At 52.6% G+C, this 23,612-nt stretch overlaps 1 protein-coding gene across 1 annotated transcript; it reads left to right on the top strand.

Moving 5' to 3' along the window:
* Positions 1-4,734: 4,734 nt before the first annotated feature.
* Positions 4,735-23,017, top strand: RUFY4 (RUN and FYVE domain containing 4; the record flags this gene model as incomplete). Its single annotated transcript, XM_082841929.1, has 11 exons — positions 4,735-4,780; positions 4,899-5,005; positions 6,221-6,346; positions 6,688-6,794; positions 7,319-7,462; positions 7,936-8,005; positions 9,173-9,820; positions 10,545-10,651; positions 16,542-16,688; positions 22,234-22,344; positions 22,915-23,017. The coding sequence occupies 11 exons, from the start codon at positions 4,735-4,737 to the stop codon at positions 23,015-23,017; spliced, it is 1,716 nt and encodes a 571-aa protein (XP_082698055.1).
* Positions 23,018-23,612: the final 595 nt, after the last annotated feature.

Consider the following 23,612-nt stretch of genomic DNA (forward strand, 5'->3'; position numbering starts at 1 on the left):
GGAGTGTGCCCTGGCTGGGAGCCCAGATGCTCGAGTAGCTTCTAAGCCCTAACTCCTGAGGGAGGCTGAGAGCCCGAGAGATGTTTATCCACCACAAGAACATGGTAAAACACCACCTGTGGTGAGGTGATAGGCAGCCTGACTGCCCTTTTCAGGGTGCCTGAAGTCTCCTGAGAGGTGCGGTGTGAACGGGGCCCTGGCGACGGGAGGAAGCACCACCAACAGCGTCCCCTGCTGGAGCGGTAGCCAGAGGAGACGTGGGCACGAGCGGGGACTGAGACAGAGTTTCATCCTGCAGCTAAAGGCGGGCTGAGTCATGCGTAAGCGCCAGGGTCTCTCAAGAGGCTGCTCAGAAAACCAGCTCATCCGAATGCAGACAGACACTCGTCCCCATGCCCGTCCCTGTGGCCGTCACAAGCCCACGCAGGCACCGGGCCCGCCTCCACCTTCTCCCCGCTCCTTGATCTCCCACCTCCAGTGCCCCTGGCTCTTTCCTCCATCTCAGCCCTGCCTGCCTGTCCCTGTCCCTGCCCACCCTCAGCTGGCCCCCCTGGCACCCACCCCACTGCTGGCCACATGCAGCGCGGAGAAGGTAGGGAGATGGGGAGTCCAGAGATCCCCCAACAGAGAGTAAAGTCAGGAAGGGTCTGAGATAGGAACAGATAAGGGAGGGAGACTGTGAACTCACCTCCCCCTGAAACCTTTCAAGGTCAGAGGAGGGTTCATGAGGCTCTGAGGCAGGTGAGGAGTCCTGATGACCCCTGGGGACGGCCCTAAAGTCCGAGAGTTCCGCCATGTCACCTTCACTCTCTGTCCCTTTGCCGGGACCAAGAGGCGGTAGTCTGGGATGCCCAGCTGACACACCCAGGGCCTCACCCTTCCCCCAGGGCCCAAAGCTAAGCTCAAGTCTCCAACAGGATCATCTCTGGGCCACCAGCCACTGTGAGGACTCAGTCAACAACCCCACCAAGCCTGTCCCTCACCGTGGCCAGTCATCGTGGTGAGGACCGGAGCTAGAGCTTGGGAAGGACAGAGTTCGCTTTATAAGTGTAGCCCTATTCCTGGCACTGTGGAGTACAACCACGAATATGCCAAATCTATGACCTGGAGGGACACCCAGTCAAGTGGGGTGGAGGGGGTCACTTTGGTGCGCGCGCACACACACACACACACACACACACACGCGTGTGCACACCCACGCACACGTGCACACACATACTTGGTTTCACTGGCTGCCGCAGGGATAAGGGCAAGGGGCTGTGGCCACACCATACATTTTGAGTTGCCCAAACCCTGTGAGCCCCAGGGGGAGGGAGGTAAGACTCCAGCATAATCCAAACCCCACACAGCAAACAAATCTTAGGAGGCTGCAGCCTTCACAGCCCCCAAACAGAAAGGTAGGTTGGGATTACGCAGGGAGCCTAGAGCAGTGTTGCCTAGTCCCTGGTAACCCCAAATATCCCCTCCACTCCTCCTCCTTGGAGAAATCCAATGCCCACACGTAAACCAGGTGTGCTGGTTCACAGACAGGTGCCTCATCCGGAACAAACACCTGCCTCCTTGCACCGGCTTATTCCCACCCCTTTGCATCAGCTTTCCACTCGCAAGGCTCCAAGACTTACCCAGAACAGAGAATGCAGCGGTGAGGGCCTAGCTCCCCCACCAGCTTCAGGTCAGTCCTGGCTCTAACGGGGCCCTCCTTGACTCAGAAGGTCCCCTCCCTCCTGGCTACAGAGCCCTGGTCAGAAGCAATAGCCCCAGCTACCTGTGGGACACACAGTCAACTCCTGGACCAGGTCGGGGGAAATTCACTCTTTTCAGTGCCTTTCCCAGCAAGCCCAGCCCTGCCCCTCTTGGGTGGCTCCTAAAACCTCACCTGAACTATTTGTGCTTTTAAGAGTCAGGTCCTACATCACCCTTCTCCCAAGGGCACAAGACAGCCAGGTGAGACCTCGGCCTAACTCGCTGCCCCTTCACCTGGTCTTGGCTCCAGAGCCCCCCGACCGCTGTCCGGTGCTTTCCCAGCGGGGCTCTTTCCCTCTCAGGTGAGCCGGGCTCTGCCCGCCACCCACCCCGCGCGGCGCCCTACCTGAAGCAGTAGCCGCCTGCTCTCTGCGTGGCCCGAGCCCCGGGGCTCCCGGCACTTGGGCGGCGCGGGGGCCGGGGGGCTCCGCGGGGGCTGGGGGCTGCAGGGAGGCCCGGGCTCCAGCGCCTCGCAGCACACCAAGCTCACGGTGCAACCCATCCGGCCGGGGCGCCAGCCAGCCCCTCGCCCTGGCGTCCGCTCGGCCTAGGGAGCCTGCGACGTCGGGAGAGGGACGGCGACACCCCCAGCCCGTCCCCTCCCGGAGCCTCCTTGGCCCGCAGCTCCAGGAAGCGGGGGAGCACGGAGCCCGCCAAGGGGCGGTGACACGGGCGCGGACGCCCGGACGCAGCCAGTGAGGAGGGGCGCGGTGGCGCGGGGAGGGGCGGCGCGGGGTCTCGGGACCGACCGAGGCGGCGGACCGGCAGAGAGAGAGAGAGCGCGCCAGCGGACGCGACGGGAGAGGCAGGAAGCAGATAAGGAGAGATAATGAGGGAGAGACGGGGACACGGGGCACAGAGAGGGGGGACGCAGCCTCTGCACGCGGGAGACCAAGTCCCAGAGAAGGAGAGACAGACGGGCAGGCAGTCCCCGTGGTAGGACAGAGCCAGGCTTGGGTACCGCGTGCTCCAGTGTTTACATGCGGTTCCTGGGGGGTTGTGAAACGGGTAGTCCTCGCAGATGCCCGCTCCTCTGTTCTCTGCCCCCAATACTAGCCCCTGGGAACCAACAGTGGAAAGACCCCAGCCTCAAGGCGACAAAGCACAGCCAGGGTGGGAGGGCCACAGTCCGCCTGGGCAAGCCACCGGGCCCCTTCCTGCACAGAGCATCTCACCAGTGCTTTCACTTTCAGCGGTGAGCCCCAGAACTGGGGGGATGGCACTGGTGATCAGCACTCACCGGGACCCCTCAGAAGAGATGGGGCGGAGGAGGGAGACATGAGGTGGGACCCTTGTCCTCCCCTCCACACCTGCACCGCACTCCAACCAAGTGACAGTAAAGGTGGGGCAGCCTCATAGCCTCTTTGTGCCACCTGGTGGCGATAAGGAAGAAAGACAAGAGCAAGTGACCGTGATGAGAAGGGGAGAGAACTCGCAGAGCCACAATTGCCACCACCTCCTCGGTGAGTCTGGGTCCCAGTCTGTGTTTGGCCAACAAGCGAACCCACCCCAGGTCTGCCTAAGAGGAACCATCCCCCGTCTCACCATTCTGCCCCGGTGCCCTCCAGCCTGCCTCTGCCACTTCTGCCCCACAGTGTTCCACTCCTGCTCTGAGCAAGATTTCCCCCTCCTCCAGGCTGCTGGGCTGGGCGTGAGTCACTTCCCAGGCAGCAAACTCTGGAAAAGGCTGTGCAGAGCAGTGCTCTGCTTTCCATGCCCCAACCAGCCAGGCCTTCCCAGGTGAGTAGCAAGGAGACCCCTGGGTCTGGGGGCGGCCAGGAGCAAGGGCAGAGGAATCCTGGGTAGAGGTGAAGAAGGAGAGGAGGTCCATCTAGGTGTCTGTGGAGTTCATAGATCATCTGAGCTAAAAGGAGCGGCAGAGACCCTCAGTCCAACCCCTTGGTCTACAGATGGGGAAATCCAGGCCCAAGAAAGGCGAAGGATGTGCCCCAGGTCTCACAATGAGCCAGCAGCAGGGCCAGGATGGAGAACCGGGTCTCTTGACTCCCAGCACTGTGCTCCCTGAACGCCATTCCCCACCCACCCTCCCTCGTTTACCTTCCTTTCCTTCTCCCTTCCCCTCCTCTGTGTCCTAGCGCTCCTTCACTCCCACTCACTCGCAAATTCCAGCCACCACAGCATAGGAGGCAGGACACCTGGGTCTCCCACTCCATGCCTGTCTTTACTTCCGGCTCTCAGAACAAGCCCACGGGCCCTCCGGGACCACAGTATTCCTCTCTGAGCCCTGGGACCCGCTGTGGGGGGAACAGGCTGAGATTCACTGGGGGGAGAGCAGTGGGATTAAAACCCTGTTCCCTACACACCCCCAGCATCCTGGCTCAGGCCCGGCTCTGGGGCTTTGCCTTGCTTCTGCCTCCTTTTCCTCAGGAAACACGCATTTTCCATGCAGCTGGGGCCCAGGGAAGGATGAATGTGTGTCCCAGGGCTGATGGCCGCTCTGGCAAGTCCCCTTGTGGGGGAGGGAGTGACAGCCCCTCAGCCCAGCGTCCACATGGCTTACACACATGAGCACTCGCAGGGCTGCTCACAGCCCGTCGGGGTTGAGAGCATGAGCCCTGCAGGCACAGGGACCTGAGTTCCAATTCTAGCTTCACCACTTAGAACTTTGTGACATTGGAAAAAACACTTACCCTCTCTAAGCCCCCCTCTCTTTGTATAAAATGGAGTCAATAACCTCCCAGGGTTATTATGGGGACTGAATAATACAAGGATGTCAGGCACAGGACACAGGGCCTGGCACCCAGGAACGGCTCCATAGGTGGGGACCACACCATCATCCTCCCGCCCTGCCTTACAAGAAAGAGCTGGGTCTTCTCCTACCAGTGAACTCGCTGTGTGACCCTAGAGACGTCACATTGTTTCTCTTGGCTGTGATTCTTCCTTTGTAGAAGGAGAGAGCTGGGCAGCTGAAGCCAGAAGCTCGTTCTTGGCCTCTAGACCCACAAGGAATCACGTCATTTTCAAATACTCATGGCAGAAGAAGGGGCTGTCTTCAAGATGACCAGTGACCTGAAGGGTGAGTGTGTGCTGAGAGAGTTTCTGGGGCCGAATTGGGGGAGAGGTGAGGGGTCTTGAGAGCCTTTCCTTCAGAGCCCTCACCGTCTGAGGTCTGATGTCCACCATCCTCCCCACAGCTGTCATCTCTGCCATCCTCCAGGGCTATGGGGGTGGGCAGCAGCCGGTGACAGACACCAGTGCTGAACTGCACAGACTCTGTGGCTGCCTGGAGCAAGTGCTGCAGGTAGGGCCCTCCCCTCCCCCCCACTCTCCCATCTCTCCAGGTCCCAGTAACCAATAACCGAATGGGCTTTCCCAGATCCTGAGGGAAGAGCCACTGCCTCTCTTCATTACCACGCACTACCTCATCTCTGTCAATCGGCAAACCCTTCCTGACATCTAACCTCACCCTTGGAGGCTGTCACTGTAGCCTGGGAAGTGAGGTGGGACAAGGCTGGGGCAGGGTTAGGGGGGGCTGGGTCAGGTGGGGCTGTCTAAAGACAAAAGTTTCAGAGGCACAGGTGTCCTCGGGCTGGCCTTCCTCGCTTCTGGTTAGAGCCCCAGTCATCACTATCACTAGCTTTTATTGAGCACATATTATGTGCCCAGCTAAGCCCTTTACATGCCCATCTTGTTTAATTTTCCTTCTAACCCACTGAGGTGCTTGATGACCAGCCCATCCCCCCACACACACACACTCTTCCTACTTCTCTGACAATGTGCATGTACATGTGTGGTGTGAGTGTGCATGTGTGTGAGGTGTGTGTGTGTGTGGTATATGTTGTGTGCCTGTGTGGTCTCCTGCCAGTCTGACCCTCATGTGCCGCACTCCAGTCACACTGGCCTCCTTGATCTTCCTAAAGCAGAAAAGCACCTACCTCAGGGCCTTTGCACTTGCTATTCCCTCTGCCTGGAAAGCTCTTCACCCAGAAATTTGGATGGAACCTTTTCTCGTTTCCTTCAGATCTGGACTTGAACAGAGCCTCCTCAGTGAGGCTTTCTCTAGACACCTTAATCTACATTTTTTAACACACACACCACACATACACACCACACACTCACACACCGCACACACATCTCACACGTGCATGCACACACCGTGCACTTTCCACTCCCTTTCTCCACTTTATTTTTTTCCTTATCAGTCAGCGCAATCTAACATACTATATGTTTTGCTTATTCCGTTTGTTCATTGTTGTATCCTCAGGGCTTAAAACAGGGCCCAGCACATAGTAAGTGCTCAATAAGTATTTCTGGAATGAATGAATGAATGAGAACACTGAAAGCTCAAAGAGGTCAAGCAGCTTGCTGCCGGTTACACAGCCAGCAGGGGCAGACCAGGACCTGAAGTGGGCCTGTCTGCACGAGCCCTTTCCGCTATACTGCTCAGCGTGCTGGAACGCAGACTGTTCTGGGAGGAAACATTTCCACACTTTCCTTTCCCTCATCTCGCTCCCAGTTTGACCAGAAAGAGCAGAAGAGCTTCCTGAGGCCTCGGAAGGATTACTGGGACTTCCTCTGCACAGCCCTGTGGCGGCAGCGGGGCGACATGGAGCCAGTCCACTTTGTCCACTCACAGGACAAGGTATCCAGGGCCAGGTGGCAGGGGGGCTGGCCTCGATGTGATGGGGTCCTGCCCCCAGGTCCATGACGAGGATGGCTCGGTGGCCGGAGGGGACACCGGCCTGCCCGAGGCTCCTTTCTCATTCATCCCAGCTCCACTGACCATAGCCCCCCTCACCTGGTCCTCACCTGTCGTTAGCCCTGCCCTCACACCCCTCCGGTCACCCCCTTTCCTCCCACAGCCTCAAGTCCCAGGACACCCTTTCTCATGCACCACTCATTCTAGCTTTTCTCCCTCTGTGCTGACTGCGTTCCCTCTGTCCTAATACCACCATCCCCCCACTTGTCCCGTGTGCTGTGCAGTTGAAGACCCCTCTGGGAAAAGGCCGAGCCTTCATCCGCTTCTGTCTCGCCCACGGACAGCTGGCCGAGTCCCTGCAGCTCTGCCTCCTGAACCCAGAGCTAACCAGGTGGGGCCACTGATACCATCCGAGCCCGTGGCCCTCCTTCGGGAAGATTCCTCTTTACCCCTAGAAGGGTTGTTTGATATCAAAGATGACTAAAATAGGGCTTCCCTGGTGGCGCAGTGGTTGAGAGTCCTGATGCAGGGGACACGGGTTCGTGCCCCGGTCCGGGAGGATCCCACATGCCGCAGAGTGGCTGGGCCCGTGAGCCATGGCCGCTGAGCCTGCGCGTCCGGAGCCTGTGCTCTGCAACGGGAGAGGCCACAGCAGTGAGAGGCCTGCGTACCACACACACAAAATAAAGATGACTAAAATAAGGGTCATAAAGGGAAAGCCGAGGAAGAAAGGGCAGAGGGGAGGTTAGAGCCCCAGTCCTGGTAGCACCATGATGCTCGGCCTCCTGGTCCCCAAGGACCACCCTGTCTGGGGAACCATCCCACTGTGGTGTGAGTGGAGGTAGATTCTCTGAGGTTGGGGGTGGCAATAGCACCAGAGCCAAAGGCCAAGGGGGCTGCTCCCTGTTAACACAGGGAGTGGTATGGCCCCCGGAGCCCTCTGCTGTGCCCTGAACTCCAGGAAGACATCCTGGATTCCCTCTATGCTCTCAACGAGGTGACCTTCGACTTGGACCTGCAACGGCCAGACTTGGATGGAGCCTGGCCCATGTTCTCAGAGTGAGTGGGGGCAGCGTGGAGGGAAGCTTCTTTTCAATGCCTGCTCCCATTACTACCACCCCACAAAACTAACCCCAAGCCCTCAACCCCCAGCCCCATCTTTTCCTCCCTCTCTTCTTACTCCCTGACTCCCGATTCTCCACCTCCCTAGCCTTCTGTTTTCCCAGTGCCATCTTAGGATGTCCCATGGTGCTGCACAGAGAACACACTCATTAAAGAGTTGTTGGGTGGTTGGGGTCGACGGTTAGAAGGATGAATGGATGTTGAGATGTTGAAACGGAATGGAAGAATGGATGGAGGGTAGGATGCGTGGGTGGATGGAGAGAAGGATGCATGCATGAGGGTGGAAGGGCAGGAAAGTGGGATGGGTGGTGGGATGAATGGGTGGTTGGAAAGATGGGGTATCCTGCATCTGAGGACCAAGACCACTGCTGGAGAGAGGTCCAGGGTCCCCCCGCTTCTTTCACTTTCAGGTCCCGCTGCTCCAATTCCAACTGGACCCCGGGAAGAAGACCCAGAAAGATCAAAGATTCCCCTAAGGAGGTGCCTCTTCCCAACCTTCAGCCTAGTTGCCTCTTCTCTATCTCTGTTGGGACCCCCAGGTTGAGAAATAACTGAGCCCTGACACAGCTGGACAGAGAGGGAGAGGCCAACATGTGGATCTGGGGCTAGGGAGCCACAGAAGCCAAGGCTTATATTCGTAAGGTGGTGAGGATGTCAGGGAGAGAAGGGAACCGCTGGCAGCACCTGCAGGCGCCACTGGGGCCCCTGGGAGGAGGGAAAGCTGGGGAGGGCGACCAGAAGCTTCCAGGAAACAGCCCAGGGAGACAACCTCTGCTGGACAATTTGCAAACATCCCAGTTCAATTCAGGGAGCGATTGAAGAGCCAGATTACCTGGTTGATATCCCAGCTCCATGCCTTACTAACCAGGGTCCTTGGGCGCATAACTTGTCCTGCCTCACGGGGGGATCGTGAGGTCGCACTGAGACAGCCCAGGTGCCGCACAGAGCAAGGCTCCTGCTCCGTGGCCAGTAAGCGGTAGCCTGTGGTTATCATCTTTCCACAAGCTTGCTTTGCACCCCCACCAGCTTCCAGGCCCCAGGTGCAGATACTGTGACTCAGTCTCTGACCTAAAGGAGTTCCAGGTCTGCTGGGGAGACAGACCCTAAAGGAACACACCGCAACACAAGTTAAGTGTAGTGACCAGACACGCCCAGGAACGTGGGGGAACAGAAGAGGCTTCTTGACAGAGATGATTTTTAGGGGCTGTCGGTCTATTTAAGCTTTTACCACAACCCTATAAGGAGGTATTATTATTCCCATTTTACAGACCAGAAAATGGAGACACAGAGAAGTCAAGTTCAGGGGGGAAGATCAGAGGAGAGTGGTGGGAAGAACTAAGGGGAAATCAGATCGATGCAGAAGATGGAGGTAAAGGAGGGAGAAGGATTCCAGCAAGAGGTGAGGAAGGAAAGGGCGTTGAGAAGCACTCTGCTCAGATCAAAGCCTGGGCCTCAGGTCACCTGGGGTGTTTTTCAACACTCAGATTCCTGGGCCCTCCCCCAGATCTGCTGAATCAGTATTTCCAGTGGGAGGACCAGAAATCCATATATCTAGCAAACCCACTGGATTAGGGCTGTGGCCTCTCCCAGGAACCAGGTTGGTGAATTGGTGCTGAGAGGGATGACGGGTTTGCGGCTTCTCTGCAGATCTCACCCACATATGGAGACCCCACAGGAGGCCACCCAGAGGAGCCACATACCAGGCAAGCCAGTTCCCTGCGAGATGCACCCAGGGAAGACAGGTTGGCTGGACTCCCCAGGTCCCAGCAACCCAAGCATCAACCCCTCATTTTGGAAAAGAAGAAAGAAGATCCCAGGAGGCTTGGGCCTCCCCAGAGCATGTGGGAACTAGAGGGGGAGGAGCTTCAGCAAAACCAGGAGAAAGGAGCTCCAAGGACGGGGATGTGCCTGGAGAACTCAACACCTAGCATCCAGGGACAGGGCAAGGGGGCCAAAGGGACTCTGAAGGAGGTGATAGGGACAGATACTGAGGGCAGGCGGGTTTTGCTGAGTGCAGAGGGCCAGAGAACAATAGATGGGACTTATGAAGGGGAAGCAGAGAGGAGTCATACCCATAGGCTGCTGGCCTCCAGCCCCAAAGAGATGATAAGGGATGCAGTGTCAGGGAGCCGTCAGGGCGGGAAAGTGCCCAGCAGCCCCAGGGAGTTCTGGGTCCTTCAGGGCCTGGAAACAAAGGAAGGCTCCACCACGGAGAAGCCCCAAGAGCAAATAGGAGTGACCAGTGCAACCAGGAGAGAGGAACAAGCAGAGATGGCCTTGCAGGATGTGGTCAAGGTGAGAGCAGTTGAGCTCTGTACCTGTCTCTGCTCCCCATCTCTAACCTAGCCCACAGGTGGGTGTCTTCAAGGATGGCCCAGGGCCATTCCAGCCCACAGACCAATTTGCATTGGGCCACACAGGATCATTATGATCTGAGGATGCCTTTTGGAAGTTCTCCAGTTCATCACATGAAGAACACGCATTCTTCAGTTTACCACAATACCCACCTCTCCCTATTGCCTCACACCAGGCCCACTTTGTTCATCCTGCCCAGCCCCTGTAGGCATCTGAGTTTGTAATCCCTTCCGAACAGTTCTTCAGGGCAGTTGCTTGTTCTCAATTTCCATAGCCCTCATTATTGGCAGGTTTCTTCCCAATATCTAGGCTCTGCTATTGCAGGCCCTACCTAATTGCTCCTGTAGATGTTTCCCTTCAAGGTCACCCAAATTGTTTTCAAGCATTCCTTCAGCATCCTCCCTCGCCTGAGTCTTCCAGATCCTTGAGGTCTGTAACTTCCATCCTTTAACGAAGGAAGAAATGGTGGCTCCAGGCTCACCCAGGGGCAGAGCCAAGCACCACAGCTCCCAGCGCTGTCCCCAGTCCTGCTCTCCACCCAAGGGCTGTTTCACATGGCCTGGGGTCTCACGGGGGTGTTTGTCAGGTCAGGCCCCGGGCTGGGGTCTCTGCGCTCCTCCTTCAGCTTCCGTTTCCCCTCCTTTTACTCTCTCCCTGCGCTCAGAGTCTCAGACATGGGCTCCAGAAAACCAAGGAGCAGGCCCAGCACCAGGAACAGCTGCTGAAGAAGCAGGAAGGGGAGCTGAAGGCACTGCAGGAACAGCTCAACAGGTAACCTAGGCAACCACCAGTGCCACGGGGCATGGGAGCCAGGAGGCCAGGGGGGCAGGAGGCTCACATTCACCGTCATGCCAGCAAGCGTTGCACCAGGCCCTGTGCGGGCACAGCTCTGGCATGCCGTACATACAGGAAATTGTTCCCACCCTTAGGGTGCTCCTGCCCCCCTCCCCTCCCCTCCCCTTTGCCAGCCCCCTCCGTCGCTGGCCTCCCTCAGTAGCCCCAGGAGAGGTCTATGCGTCCCATCCCTCCCTTCCCTCCCACACTCCCCTTTGCGCCCTTCTGCTGCCTCTTCTGGGCTCCCCTCTCTCTTTTCCGTCCACACAGCCTCCCTCTCCCACCACACTCCTGCCCCACTATCTCTCTCAGTCTCCCTCTTTGCCTCTTATTTTCCTGTTCCCTATTGTACGGTCGCTCTTTCACCCTCTTGGTTACAGCAATCATAACTATCATCACTGAGCACTTACTATGTCCCTGGCACTGTTCCAGGTGCTTCCTGGTAACAATCTCAGGAGATCGGTCCTCCAAGGACCCCCACTTTATAGATGAGGCGGCTAAGGCTCAAAGACCCGCCTAACTCACCCCACATCAGCTAGTTAGTGGAGGAGCTGAGATCCAGACCCTACAACTGTCTCCAGAACCAGCGGGCCTACAAGCTGCCCCGTCAGCCAGTATCCCCAGTGCCGGTGTGTCAGTCTCCTGTCTCTCCCCTCAGCCTCTCTCAGCATCTGGCATCTTCATCCTCCCACCATCACCTTCACCTCAAGGGTCCAAAGTGCATGTTTTGTCTCTGCGTTCCCCCTCAGTCTCTCAGTGTCTCAGTTTCTTTGCCGTAATTTAGTTTTAAAGAAATTATGACACCATGCAAAGATCTTCCTTGGTCTGACTCAGTCTCTCTGTGTGTCTCTCCCTTGGTCTCCATGGGCCTCAGTCTGCCCGCCTGCCTGGTCTCTCCCACTTGACTGACACCTGCCCTGACCCCCAGGGAAGCCTGCATAGCTGTGATTCAGACTGAATCACAGAGCTGTCTACTGGCTGCTTAATAGGCTGCGAGAGGCCCGGGGGCCCAGGAACCAACCCCAAAAGGCCCCCCGGGACTCCTCCCACCAGACTCTCAGCTGAGTCCTGTGGTTTGGTCAGCAAAGAATCCCATGATTCAGGCCCTAAGTGAGTGCGGGGGCCTTGCCCACTCAAGGCCATCTCTAGGAATCAAAGCAGGCTGGAGGGAGAAGCCAGGAGGCTCCAGGGAGACTGCCCAGCCCCAGGCTGCTCCCTGAGGCTGGGGGAGCCCTTGTTTCACAGACTCCTGCCCTGCCCCCATCATCCCATCCATCATTCGGTCATTCCACAGACACTCGGAGCCAGACCTGTTCTATGTGCTGAAAATACTCTCATGGACAAAACAGATAAAATGCCTGCCCTTTTGGAGCTTACATGCCAGTGGGGGAGGCAGATGACAAATACAAGCAAGTAAAATGCATAGCATGCAGGTTGGGATAAGTTCTAAGAAGAAAAAGATAAAGCAGGGAAGGGGAATGGGAAGTGTCAGGGGTGACATTTTAGATGAGGTGGCATGGCCAAGGGGGCCTCCCTGGAAAGGTGACATTTGAGTCAAGACCTGAAGGAACTGAGGTCTGAGCCATTGGCTATGTGGTCAAGGAATGTTCCAGGCAGAGGGAACAGCAAGGGCAAAGGCTCTGCCGTGGGAATGGGCATGGCATCAAGGACGCCACTGTGGCCCCAATGGAGTGAAGGAGGGGAGGGCTGTAGGAAAACGTCAGGTGGGTAACAGGAGACCCTAGCAGGTCATCAAAAGGACCTTGGCTTTGACTTCACTTTGAACCACTGAGAGTCCTGAGCAGAGGAGGGACATGATGTGACTGTCTGCGTGTTAAAAATATGTTTCTCTGCTTTGAAAAAACAATTCAGTGGTTTTTAGTGTATTCACCAAGTTGTGCGTCCATCACCACCATCAATTTTAGAATATTTTTATCACCCCAGAGAGAAACCCTGTACTCATTAGCAGTCACTGCCCATCTCTCCCCAGCCCTCCAGCCCTAGGCAACTGCTAATCTGCCTTCTGTCTGTGTGGATGTGCCTATTCTGGGCTGACATGTGCTTCAAGGACTCAGGCCTGCTGCTCCGTGGAGCTGGTCTGTAGGCTAGCAGGGGTGGAAGCGAGGAGACTGATGACGAAGGGGAGCTGGGATGCACTGGAGGCGTGAAGGAGCCGCTGGATCCTGGATCCAGCATGAGGTCGGGCTTCCCGAGGGATGGGTGTGGGGTGTGAGAGAAAGAAGGAAGTCAAGAATGACTCCCAGTCTTCGGCCTGACCGGCTGGAGAACTAGAGTCACCGTGTAGCAGAGCAGGTCGGCAGGGAAGGCTCAGGCATTGGGTTAGGAGCCTGCTAAGTTCAAGACCCCTGTTAGACTCTAAGTGGATCCTTGGGTGGGCGGCTGAGTGTGGAGTTGGGGAGAGAGGCTGGGCCGGGGGACCCACCAGAGAGTCATCGGAATGCGGTAGTAAGTTACAGAAGCCCCTGAGGCCTGGACAAGAATGCGTCCCCTGCCTCTTGGGATCCAGGGAACTTAGACAAACCCCTCACCCCTGGGAAAGTGGCCGTGGGCTTCGAGCTGGTGACGGTACCTCACCACCAGCGAAGAGAAGGACACGGGGGCCCAGGCGGTTAATGAACAGTATTTACTGTGCCTCTGCTATGGCCACGTGGGGGGACAGAAGGGAACAGAACAGGCAGTGTCTGCGCTCACACACCTAGGGAGATGTAGGGAGACAGACAATAGATCAACAAATGGAAATACGCTGTCAGGTGGTCATGGGCCCTGTGGGGACTAGAGAGAGAGAGAGGGACAGGAGAATCATCTAGAATTGGAGTCAGGGAAGCCCTGTCTGAGGAGGTGACATTTGAACAGAAATCCCAACCGCAGGAAGAGCTGAACCATGCAGGTATCTCGAGAGGAGTGCAGCGGGGACCGGCAGATGCAAAGGCCCAGGAGACATGAGCTTGGGGACAAGCAGGCCTGTGGCTGGAGCAGAGGGTCCCACGTGCTGGAGAAGCAGAGGGCTCTCGTAGTCTGACTTGGGTTTCTGAAGGACTCCTCTGGCTGTGGTGTGGAGAATAGACTTAAGGTGGGCAGGGGTGCAGAGCCCCAGGCTAGACACAAAGGTGAGACACAGCAGGCCCCAGAGCAGACCAGCTGGGGGCTATAAAAATACACTTGGGGGGCTTCCCTGGTGGCGCAGTGGTTGAGAGTCCGCCTGCCGATGCAGGGGACACGGGTTCGTGCCCCGGTCCGGGAGGATCCCACATGCCACGGAGCGGCTGGGCCCGTGAGCCATGGCCGCTGAGCCTGCGCGTCCGGAGCCTGTGCTCTGCAACGGGAGAGGCCACGACAGTGAGAGGCCCGCATACCAAAAAAAAAAAAAAAAAAAAAAAAATACACTTGGGCTTCTGATACCCACTCCCCAGCTGTCTGGCTGTGGGGCGCCAGGACACTGACCTTCCCTCTTCGGCCTGAGGTCCCTGATTTGCAAAAGGAGATGGTTGGATCTCTTCCAGCTCACATGATCTGTGAGACCATCTTTCCAAGCAAATGGGTTTCCTCTGCCCTCTGGGTTAGACCTCAAAGCAAAAGAGATTAGGACAGGTACAAGTGGAAGGTCCTCAGTTGGGGAATTAGGCAAACATCAAATCTTGCCCCCACCTTGGGTGGCAGCATTGAGCTCCTTGGAGGCATGCCACAGGACCATAAGTATCCACCCCTCTCTCCTACCTGCTACCCACTCAGCCCTGGTGCCACAAACCACCGGTGATCAGGGCCCTGCGTGGATGCAGGTGTGGGGAGGCAAGAAGAGATTAGAGCTGGACAGGCCTGCATTCAGATTTTTGCTCCCCTCACTTATCAAGCTGTGTGACCCTGGGCAAGTGTTCCTCCCTCTCTGAAGCTCTGTTTTCTTTCCTGTGAAATGATGATCATATCACCTGTCCCATAAATTTGTGAAAATTCAATGAAACAAGGCTATAAAGCACTAAGCTCAGTGCCGGGCACCTAGTAGGTACTCAGTAGACTTTAATTCCTTCCATGTCCTCTCCTGCCCTAGGAGTGTCTGTCACCCCCATAAATACTTTAAATACTTAAAATGCTTCAATGGCTTCCTTTGCCCTGTGATCAAACTCCACTCCTTCTGGGGCCCCTGAGGGACCCTGCCTACCTCCCACCTTGCCTCCTGCCTCCCCAGCCCTGCCATTCACGGAACTACAGTGTCACTAGCCCTTCTTTCATTTCCTCAAACAAGCCATGTTCTTGCCAACTTGCAGAACTTCGCATGTGCCCTTGGCTGGCTTTACACGACTACCTCCTCGTCTTTCAGATCTGCTTAAATGTCGCCTTGTCTAAGAAGACCTCCTGAGCATCCCCTCAACTCTGCATCTTGGCCCCTCCTTTGTCACTGTCACACAATTATCTTACTGGTCTATCACAAAGAAACACACTAACCTCAGTGGTCACATTAGGGCCTGGCCACACCAGAGACCCTGGGATCACTGGGCAAGTAAACTAGCTTAGGAAAATGAAATCCTAATACTAAGAAATGAAGAGGCTGAAGACTAGAATGTCCGTTAAAAGTCACTTCTCCCTAAGGCTGCGGGAACTGGCCTTTTGGGAATTTTGGTGGCTAGCTGTGTCGGTTTGATTTCATGGCCCGCTCAGCTTTCCTCCCTGCAGCATACTACATGGCTGAATTTTTTAAATTATAACTCAATTCCTTGTCAAGCCTCTTCCCCTCAAACACACTCAGCCAGGGGCACGGGTACACACACACAAACACACACACACACACATACACCCGCGCGCGCGCAAGCGCAAGAAAGAGAGAGCATCCAGAGATCACAGGATGGGCACGGCCGTTGCAACACCCGCCCATCTGAGCCACGGAGTAAGAGCCTGGGACCTGGGGTTGGGACCTTTTTATTTCCAGTCCATTACATTTCTTGGAACCTTCTAGGAAGCCACTAAAGACAAAAGCAAGAGGCAAGAATAGAGCTGAAGAGTTTCCAAGCCCAAGCTGAAATGGAAATTTAAGAAAGCCATAGGTTAAGATGACTTTTTTAAATTGAAAAGACAATGTAATGAAATTTTTCAAAATATTTTAAAGCCAAAAAGTCACTTCAAATCGTACACCACTTACTCCTTTTCCCCAAACACCACAAATGTTTTCGGCAGACACAGCCTGTCTGGCCTGGGTTCCCAGACACCCACTTCCCCCCAGAGAGCTGCCAGGATTGTGAACATGCCTTCCAGAAATTACATTTTAAAATGGAAATGTTTAAAAAAAAAAAGAAAAAGAAGGAAAACAAATGAAAATGTTGGCTTGTGCCCTCTAACGGAACAGGCAAGGCGAGGCCCTGTTTTCACTGCTCTGAACGGTTGATGAAGAGACAATCTATAGGTGTCAGGCCACACAGTGCCTGGTTCACTGTGGTGTGCGTGTGGAGGGGGTGGGTGGGTATGTGTTTTGTACATGTGTGTGTGATGTGTGTTATGATGTGTGTGTGGTGTGTGTGTGGTATGTGGTATATGTTGTGGTGTGTGTAGTGTGTGTGCTGTGTCATATGTGTGGTGTGCGTGCGTGGTGTCTAGTGTGGTGTGTGTGCCTGTATGTGTTGTGAATGTGTGCTGGGTGTGGTGTGTGTGTGCTGTGTTGTGAATGTATGGTGTGTGGTGTGCGTGTGTGTGTGCTCACTTCAGCTGCAGGGGGCATCACCAGCTTCCCTGGTGGGGCTCCCTGTCAGGCAGAGGCCCAGCCCAGCTCAGACACACATGCTGCGCTTTTCCCTTCACAACTCAGTCTTCCTTCTGCGCCCAGGTGTCAGGAAGAGAGGGCCCGGCTGCAGGCGGAGCTGGAGCACAAGCAACAGGAGGCTGAAAGGAAGGGTGCCATGTATGAGGAGGAGCTTGGCGGGCAGCGGGACCTGGTCCGGGCCATGAAGAGGCGGGTGCTGGAGCTGATTCAGTAAGGGTGGGACACTGGGGACGGGGGGCGTGGTACAGCAGCTCTGGACCTTTTGTATGTACTAACTCATTTTCTGCTTTCAGCCATCCCCTGCTGTTATTCCCTTCTTTGTTTTGTTTTTTTTTATATAAATTTATTTATTTTTGGCTACATTGGGTCTTCGTTGCTGCACACAGGCTTTCTTTATTTGTGATGAGCAGGGGCTACTCTTCGTTGCAGTGCGCGGGCTTCTCATTGCTGTGGTTTCTCTTGTTGTAGAGCACGGGCCCTAGGCACACAGGCTTCAATAGTTGCAGCACGTGGGCTCAATAGTTGTGGCTCGCGGGCTCCAGAGCGCAGGCTCAGTGGTTGTGGCACACGGGCTTAGTTGCTCCGCAGCATCACATTGGCTTCTTTCACTTAGGAATATGCATTTAAGTTTCCTTCATGTCGTTTCTTTTCTTTTATTTATTTATTTATTTTTGGCTGCATTGGGTCTTCGTTGCTGAGTGCGGGCTTCCTCTATTTGCGGCGAGCGGGGGCTACCCTTCATCATGGTGCACAGGCTTCTCATTCAGGTGGCTTCTCTTGTTGCGGAGCATGAGCTCTAGGCGCTCGGGCTTCAGTAGTTGTGGCACGCGGGCTTCAACAGTTGTGACGCACGGGCTTAGTTGCTCTGCGGCGTGTGGGATCTTCCTGGACCAGGGCTCGAACCCGTGTTCCCTGCATTGGCAGGCGGATTCTTAACCACTGCACCACCAGGGAAGTCCCTATTCCCATGTTATAGGTGAGAAAACCGAGGGCCAGAGAGGCTGGCTTGGCCACCAAGGACACACAGCATATAAGTTGCATAGAGTCCTCTGCCTCTAAAGCAAGCTACCCTCCAACCCCCACATACACACACACCAACCAAGGTTAGGAGAAGGGAAAGGAGCCCATGGGTTAACCGAGAAATAATCGCATGTCCTACACCTGCCTGCCTACTGGACTTCCTCAGACTACTGGGCCTGTGGCCCATCTTGGGTCAGCTGTCCTGGGTTCCAGAGGATGAGCTCACCAGGATTAATCCTAAACTACTAAGTTCACTGCAGGATGGATAAAATGTGTAAAACCTGCTTTCTACCCTTCAGTCTAGTGAGGAGATAATTCACCTCCTTCAGGAAGTAGGAGACCATTGAACTTTCACCTCCTTCAGGAAGTAGGAGACCATTGAACTCAGGTCCCATTAGAATCAGAAGGTTACTGAGGGATCATCTAGGACTAAATCCTCTTGCACAAAATCCAAGTGATTAAAGATGAGAAAAGGGAGAGATCAGCCTGGAAAGAAGAAAGAATTTAAGGAATTTAATTTAAATTTAATTTAAATTTAAGGAGCTGTCAACCGGGAAGAAGCTAATAAAAAATTAGCTATATATCTCACAAAAGAATTTAAGGTAGCTAACAATAAGACATATATATTGTGTATATGTCCATGCGTACACACATACAGACACACACACACACACACACACACATATATAGTTAAAGAAAAACAGAAGATTTAATGAAAGATGAAAAATATATACTCCTGAAGTTTTAGGGTTAGAACTTAGCTCTGAACATCTTGATAGCAGGATGGAAAAGGGAAACACAGAAAGTTTCACTGTCCATTCAAAGGAGCAATACCAGTTCATCCGGAGAGACAAATGTTTTTCCTAGTGCTAAAGAAATTCATCACAAGGCCCCAAACCACATAACACAATGTTCCTCCCAGAAGCGTTGTGGAAGATATGGCCTTAGCAAAACAAAAAAGATGGAGCATGAAGGTTGACTTCTGTGTCAAGATGGTAGACTGACCACACATCATCCAGTCTCCATGCTGAGATCTCACTAAAATGACTGTAAAAGAATAAAACATAAACAGAGAGAAAGGTGAAGGAGCCAACCACAAATGAGAGATTTCAGCTAATTTCCAGAAGCCAGAAAACACATGGAAAAGTGGATACTGGATTTAGCCCAAGTTAGAACTTCAGGGCCCAGAGACACCAAGAACACAGATGGCAGAAGTGAGATGAGGGGCAGAAATCAGGAAAATTAACTGATAGTCATTAGAAAGAGCAGTGTACAACCCGTGCTTTCTGCCTGCCTCCTCCACTGCAGAACATCTAACAGTGAGGGGCCTATCACCCAGGCAAATAACTAAAAAGTCTTTCTCTGAAGAAAGCCCCATATAAAAGAGCAGAGCGTTCTGGCATTTGAGAGTCTGGAGTGGCAGCTAGCTCGCTACCCAATCCCTCCAATCATCCCCTTCTACTCCCTGGAGCTCTAGCAGCTTTTATTGCCTCTTTCTTTTTTTTTTTTTTTTTTTCCTTTCGCGGTACGCGAGCCTCTCGCCATTGTGGCCTCTCCCGTTGCGGAGCACAGGCTCTGGACGCGCAGGCTCAGCGGCCATGGCTCACGGGCCCAGCCCGTGGCATGTGGGATCTTCCCGGACCGGGGCACGAACCTGTGTCCCCTGCATCGGCAGACGGACTCTCAACCACTGCGCCACCAGGGAAGCCCACGATCGCCTCTTTCTTAAACATGAAATTACAACCAAGGATCCCCAGACATTTGAAGAGAGGCTAGAAAATAAAGGGGAGTGACAAAGATAAACAAACAAACAAAAATGATCCATCTTCCATGATGCTGTGAAAAGCGACCATCAAAAGATGAGAAGCATTCTTGACAATTAAAAACATGATCACTAAAAAAAAAAAAAAAAAAAAAAAATATGATCACTGAAATTATTTTTAATTCATTAGGATTAGAAGATAAAGATGACACAGTTTCTCAGAAAGTAGAATAAAAGCACAGATAAATGAAGACGTGAGAGAAATAGAGACATAGAGAATCAATCTAAGAGTTCTAATATCTTCTCCAACTGACAGGAATTCCAAAAAAGAAAAGAATAAAAAGGAGGTGATTATCAGATAGAAATATGAGACACTTTCCCAACTCTGATGGACATAGATCTTCAGATTTAAAGATTTCACTGAGTGACCAGCACAATAAAGGAGAGGGGTGGGTGGTAAACTACATCTAGATACATCATTGTGAAATTTCAGTAAAACAAAGATAAGGAGAATATCCTAAAAGACAGGTCCACTTATAAAAGGAGTAGAACCCAACAAATGTTAAGACTCAATGGTGTAATCCTTTCAAGTTCTGAGAAAAACTAGCTTTTGCCCTAGAATTCTATATCTAGCCAAACTAGGAAGCAAGTGGGGAGGTGATAGAGGAAAGACATTTTTTCAGATAGACAGGTCACATAAAATTCACCTCCCACACAGCCTTTCTTAGGAAGTTAATTAAGGATGTGCTCCAAGAAAACAAGGAAATAATCCAAGAATGGAGAAGAGGCAGAATTCAGGGAATAGTAGCTCTAGCTCATGAGAGAAGAAAAGGGAATTCCCAAGATGACAAGGGGGCAGCAAGCCCAGGAAGCAGTCAGTTCGGGTTATAGCAGAAGTATTGAGGGCCCAGGAGGGAGGTCTCAGGGGAGAAGAACATTAGAAGAATATCTGATATGATGAAGAATTAGGGGCGTGGGGGATTAGGCTATGTTAAAGGCAAGTCATGCAAAGAGCAAAGAAAGGCAATTAGAAAGTCCTAGAAAAACAGAAAATTTCCAAGAAGGGAAATGTTACATCTTAGCTTCAGTTGATGCAATATGCTTACATATTGTCTGATAATGTAAATACTATTCATTGAGTTTTTTCAGTATTGGAATCAACCTAAAGACAAAGCACAGAAAACAATCATAATTATAGAACAAACCTAAATGTTATTAATGTTATTAACCTTATTAACCTTATGTTATTAATGTTATTAACCTTAATGTTATTAACCTAAACAATATTAAGTATAGAACAGAATCCAACAGGAATTTCTGTGAAGATGGAGATGTCCTGATTTTGCCCTGTCCAATATGGTAGCTACTAGTCCCACGTAGCGATTGAGTACCTCAATGGCTGGTGCAACTGAAGTTTTAACTTTATTTAACTTTAATTAAGTTAAATATATACCTGATATCACTTATATGTGGAATCTAAAAAATACAACAAACTAGTGAATTAAACAAAAAGAAGCAGACTAACAGATACAGAGAACAAACTAGTGGTTACCAGTGGGGAAAGGAAAGGGGGAAGGGACAATATAGGGGTAGGGGATTTTTTTTAAAGGGGGTTATTATGGGATTACATGAAATCATGTGTGTGAAACTTTTGAAAATTGTAAAGTACTGTAGAATTTAAAGAATCATTAAATTTAAAAATTAATAAAATAAAAAGTTAAATATACATCTAAACAGCCACATGTGGCTAGTGGGTACCACATTGGATGTTGCAGGAATAGATAAGTTAGGAGGTTGAGAAGGAGGAAGCTGAAGAGCAGGGATGCTGGCACCATCGTAGTACAGAACGGCAGTCGTATGATGCTATCTATAGTCAATGAATGAGTGAGAAATAAATGTGTGAGTATATTCTGTAAAATTCCAACAGTAACCAATAGAGGAACCAAAAATGGGGATATAACTGCACTGGGAGGAAGGAGGAGGAGTTAGGATGGTAATAAATAACCCATATCCTCAAATGTTAAGACTTGATGGTGTAATGCTTTCAAGTTCTGAGAAAAGCCGGCTTTTGCCCTAGAATTCTATATCCAGCCAAACTAGGAAGCAAGTGGGGAGGTGACAGAGGAAAGACATTTTTTCAGATAGACAGTTCACATAAAATTCACCTCGCACACTGCCCTTCTTAGGAAGTTAATTAAGGGTGTGCTCCTTGTGATATCAAGGAGCTCTATGGAAGATGTTCTTTCTTGATAAATCACGGAGGAGGAATATGAGCATATTACTTAAATATGGAAATAATATCAAGGAGAAAAAGCTAAAGCATGTAGGAAGTGGTTTGCTACTGAGTATGGGAAGGAGGTATATCTATTGCCTTTTGATATAAGTCCTTCCATACTGTTCGATTTTTAAATCGTACGTGTGTATGTCATTTTGATAAAAATGTTGAACAACCCATATTCCTAAACATTCTTTAAAAAAACAGGATAGTTTTGCAGGAGCATAAACATATGTAACTACATATGTTACATGTCTTTCTCCATCACTATGTCTCTTTCTTGGTCTCTCCATCTTTCTCCATATTTGTCTCCCTCTCTGTCTGTGTCTCTGTCCCTGTCTGTCTCTGCATCTTTTCCCCTGTGTCTTTCTCTCTCCCTCTACATTGATCTCCCTGTCTGCTTCTCTGTGTGTCTCTGTCTCCTCCAACTCCCTGACTTCCTTTTTTTCTCTCTGAGTGCCTGTCTCTCCGTCCCTCTTTGTCTCCCTCTCCATTTCTGTGTCTCTTTCTGCTCCACTGTCTCTCATCTCTTTTGGTCTCTTTATGTGTGTATCTCTGTGTGACTCCCTCTCTGTCTCTCTCTTCTTTGTTTCTGTGTATCTCTTTCTGTCCCTCTCCATCTCTCCATCTGCGCATTTCCGTATTTCTGTCTTGTGTGTGTGTGTGTGTGTGTGTGTTCACCTCCACCCACCCATCAGAGAGAAGGATAACCTGTGGCAGAAGGTCCAGCATCTCTCTTCCTTGGCCCCTGGATGCTGTGTTGTCTGTAACAAGATCTTTGGTCGGCTGTCTCGGCGGTACCTGTGCAGGTAATGGGGGGGGGGTACAGAATCCTTCCTCTGGGACAACCCAGTTTCCACCAGCCCACAGCCCGCTGCCCACTCCAGGGAAGGGAGGGACACAGGAAATAGGCATTTATGAAAGGCCACTTAAAGCTGGCTACTCATTTTACCCGACACTGCAGAGACATGAACAAGAACAGTGGAAAGGGGGCAGACAAGGAATGGCATCTGGAAAATGGGATGGGTAACCCTTCCACAAATAGACTGATTAATCGATCAACTAATCTCATCTGGGAAGAGATTTCCTGTACAGAGGAATCTGCTTCCCTCACCTTGCCCTGGAAACACAGTGGCAGGACAAACAGCAAGAGAGAGGAAAGTGGGCTGTCAGGAGAACCTGCCATTTGGAGTTAGAGGACCCTGGAGGGGTGGGGCATTGGGACCCCTTTTAGGAAAGGGAAGGCCTCCTGAAACAGACCCAGGGCTATTCTGCTGGGAGATGGGAAACACACAGGTGGACACAAAGATGCTCGAACCCCATGACCCCCTCCCCCATACGCACCCACACATACCCACTCTTCCGCTTCTGCTCCCCAGGCTCTGCGGAGGCCTGGTTTGCCATGCCTGCTCTGTGGATTTTAAGAAGAAGGAGTGCCACTGCCCACCCTGCTCCCAGAGGAGAGAAGCCCAAGTCCTCTGACTGAGACCCACCCACCCCATCTGATTGGCCGTCCCCTCGGCCCTTCCCAGCCCTCTTGTCTGACCAGTCCTGCTTTCTAGAAGTTGGCCATCTAACGTGGACAGCACTTGAGTGGACAGACCGTGGTGTGGAGGATGGAAGGAGCCGGTCTGGCAGTCAGGAAAGAGGTTCTAACCCTGCATCTCCCACTGGGTGACTTTGGCAAAGCTGTCAGGCTTTTTCCATAACGTGAGGGAGTGGGCACCACCCTCTCTAAAGTCCCTGCAGGCTCAAAGTCCTTGTCCAAGAATAAGGCCCGGTGGCCCTGACGTTTCTCCTCTGCACTCCCTTCTCAGCCAGCCCATCCTTCATGATACACGGGAGCTTCCTGTCTGCAGTCTCCTTCGGAGGTCTGCTTTCATTCTTAACAGCTTTCTTTAGGTACTATTAATGTATAATACACTTCACATAAACCTGATGAGTACAGTCTGATGAGTTTTGCCTTTAATATACACCCTGAAGCCATCACCATATTCAAAATAATAGACACACCCATCAGCCCCGTTTCCTTGTGCCCTTTGTCATCTCTCCCTCCCCCCACCTCTCCCCATCCCCG

This window comes from Leucopleurus acutus (assembly GCF_964270905.1).
Source record: "Leucopleurus acutus genome assembly, chromosome: 6".
Classification (NCBI taxonomy): domain Eukaryota; kingdom Metazoa; phylum Chordata; class Mammalia; order Artiodactyla; family Delphinidae; genus Leucopleurus; species Leucopleurus acutus.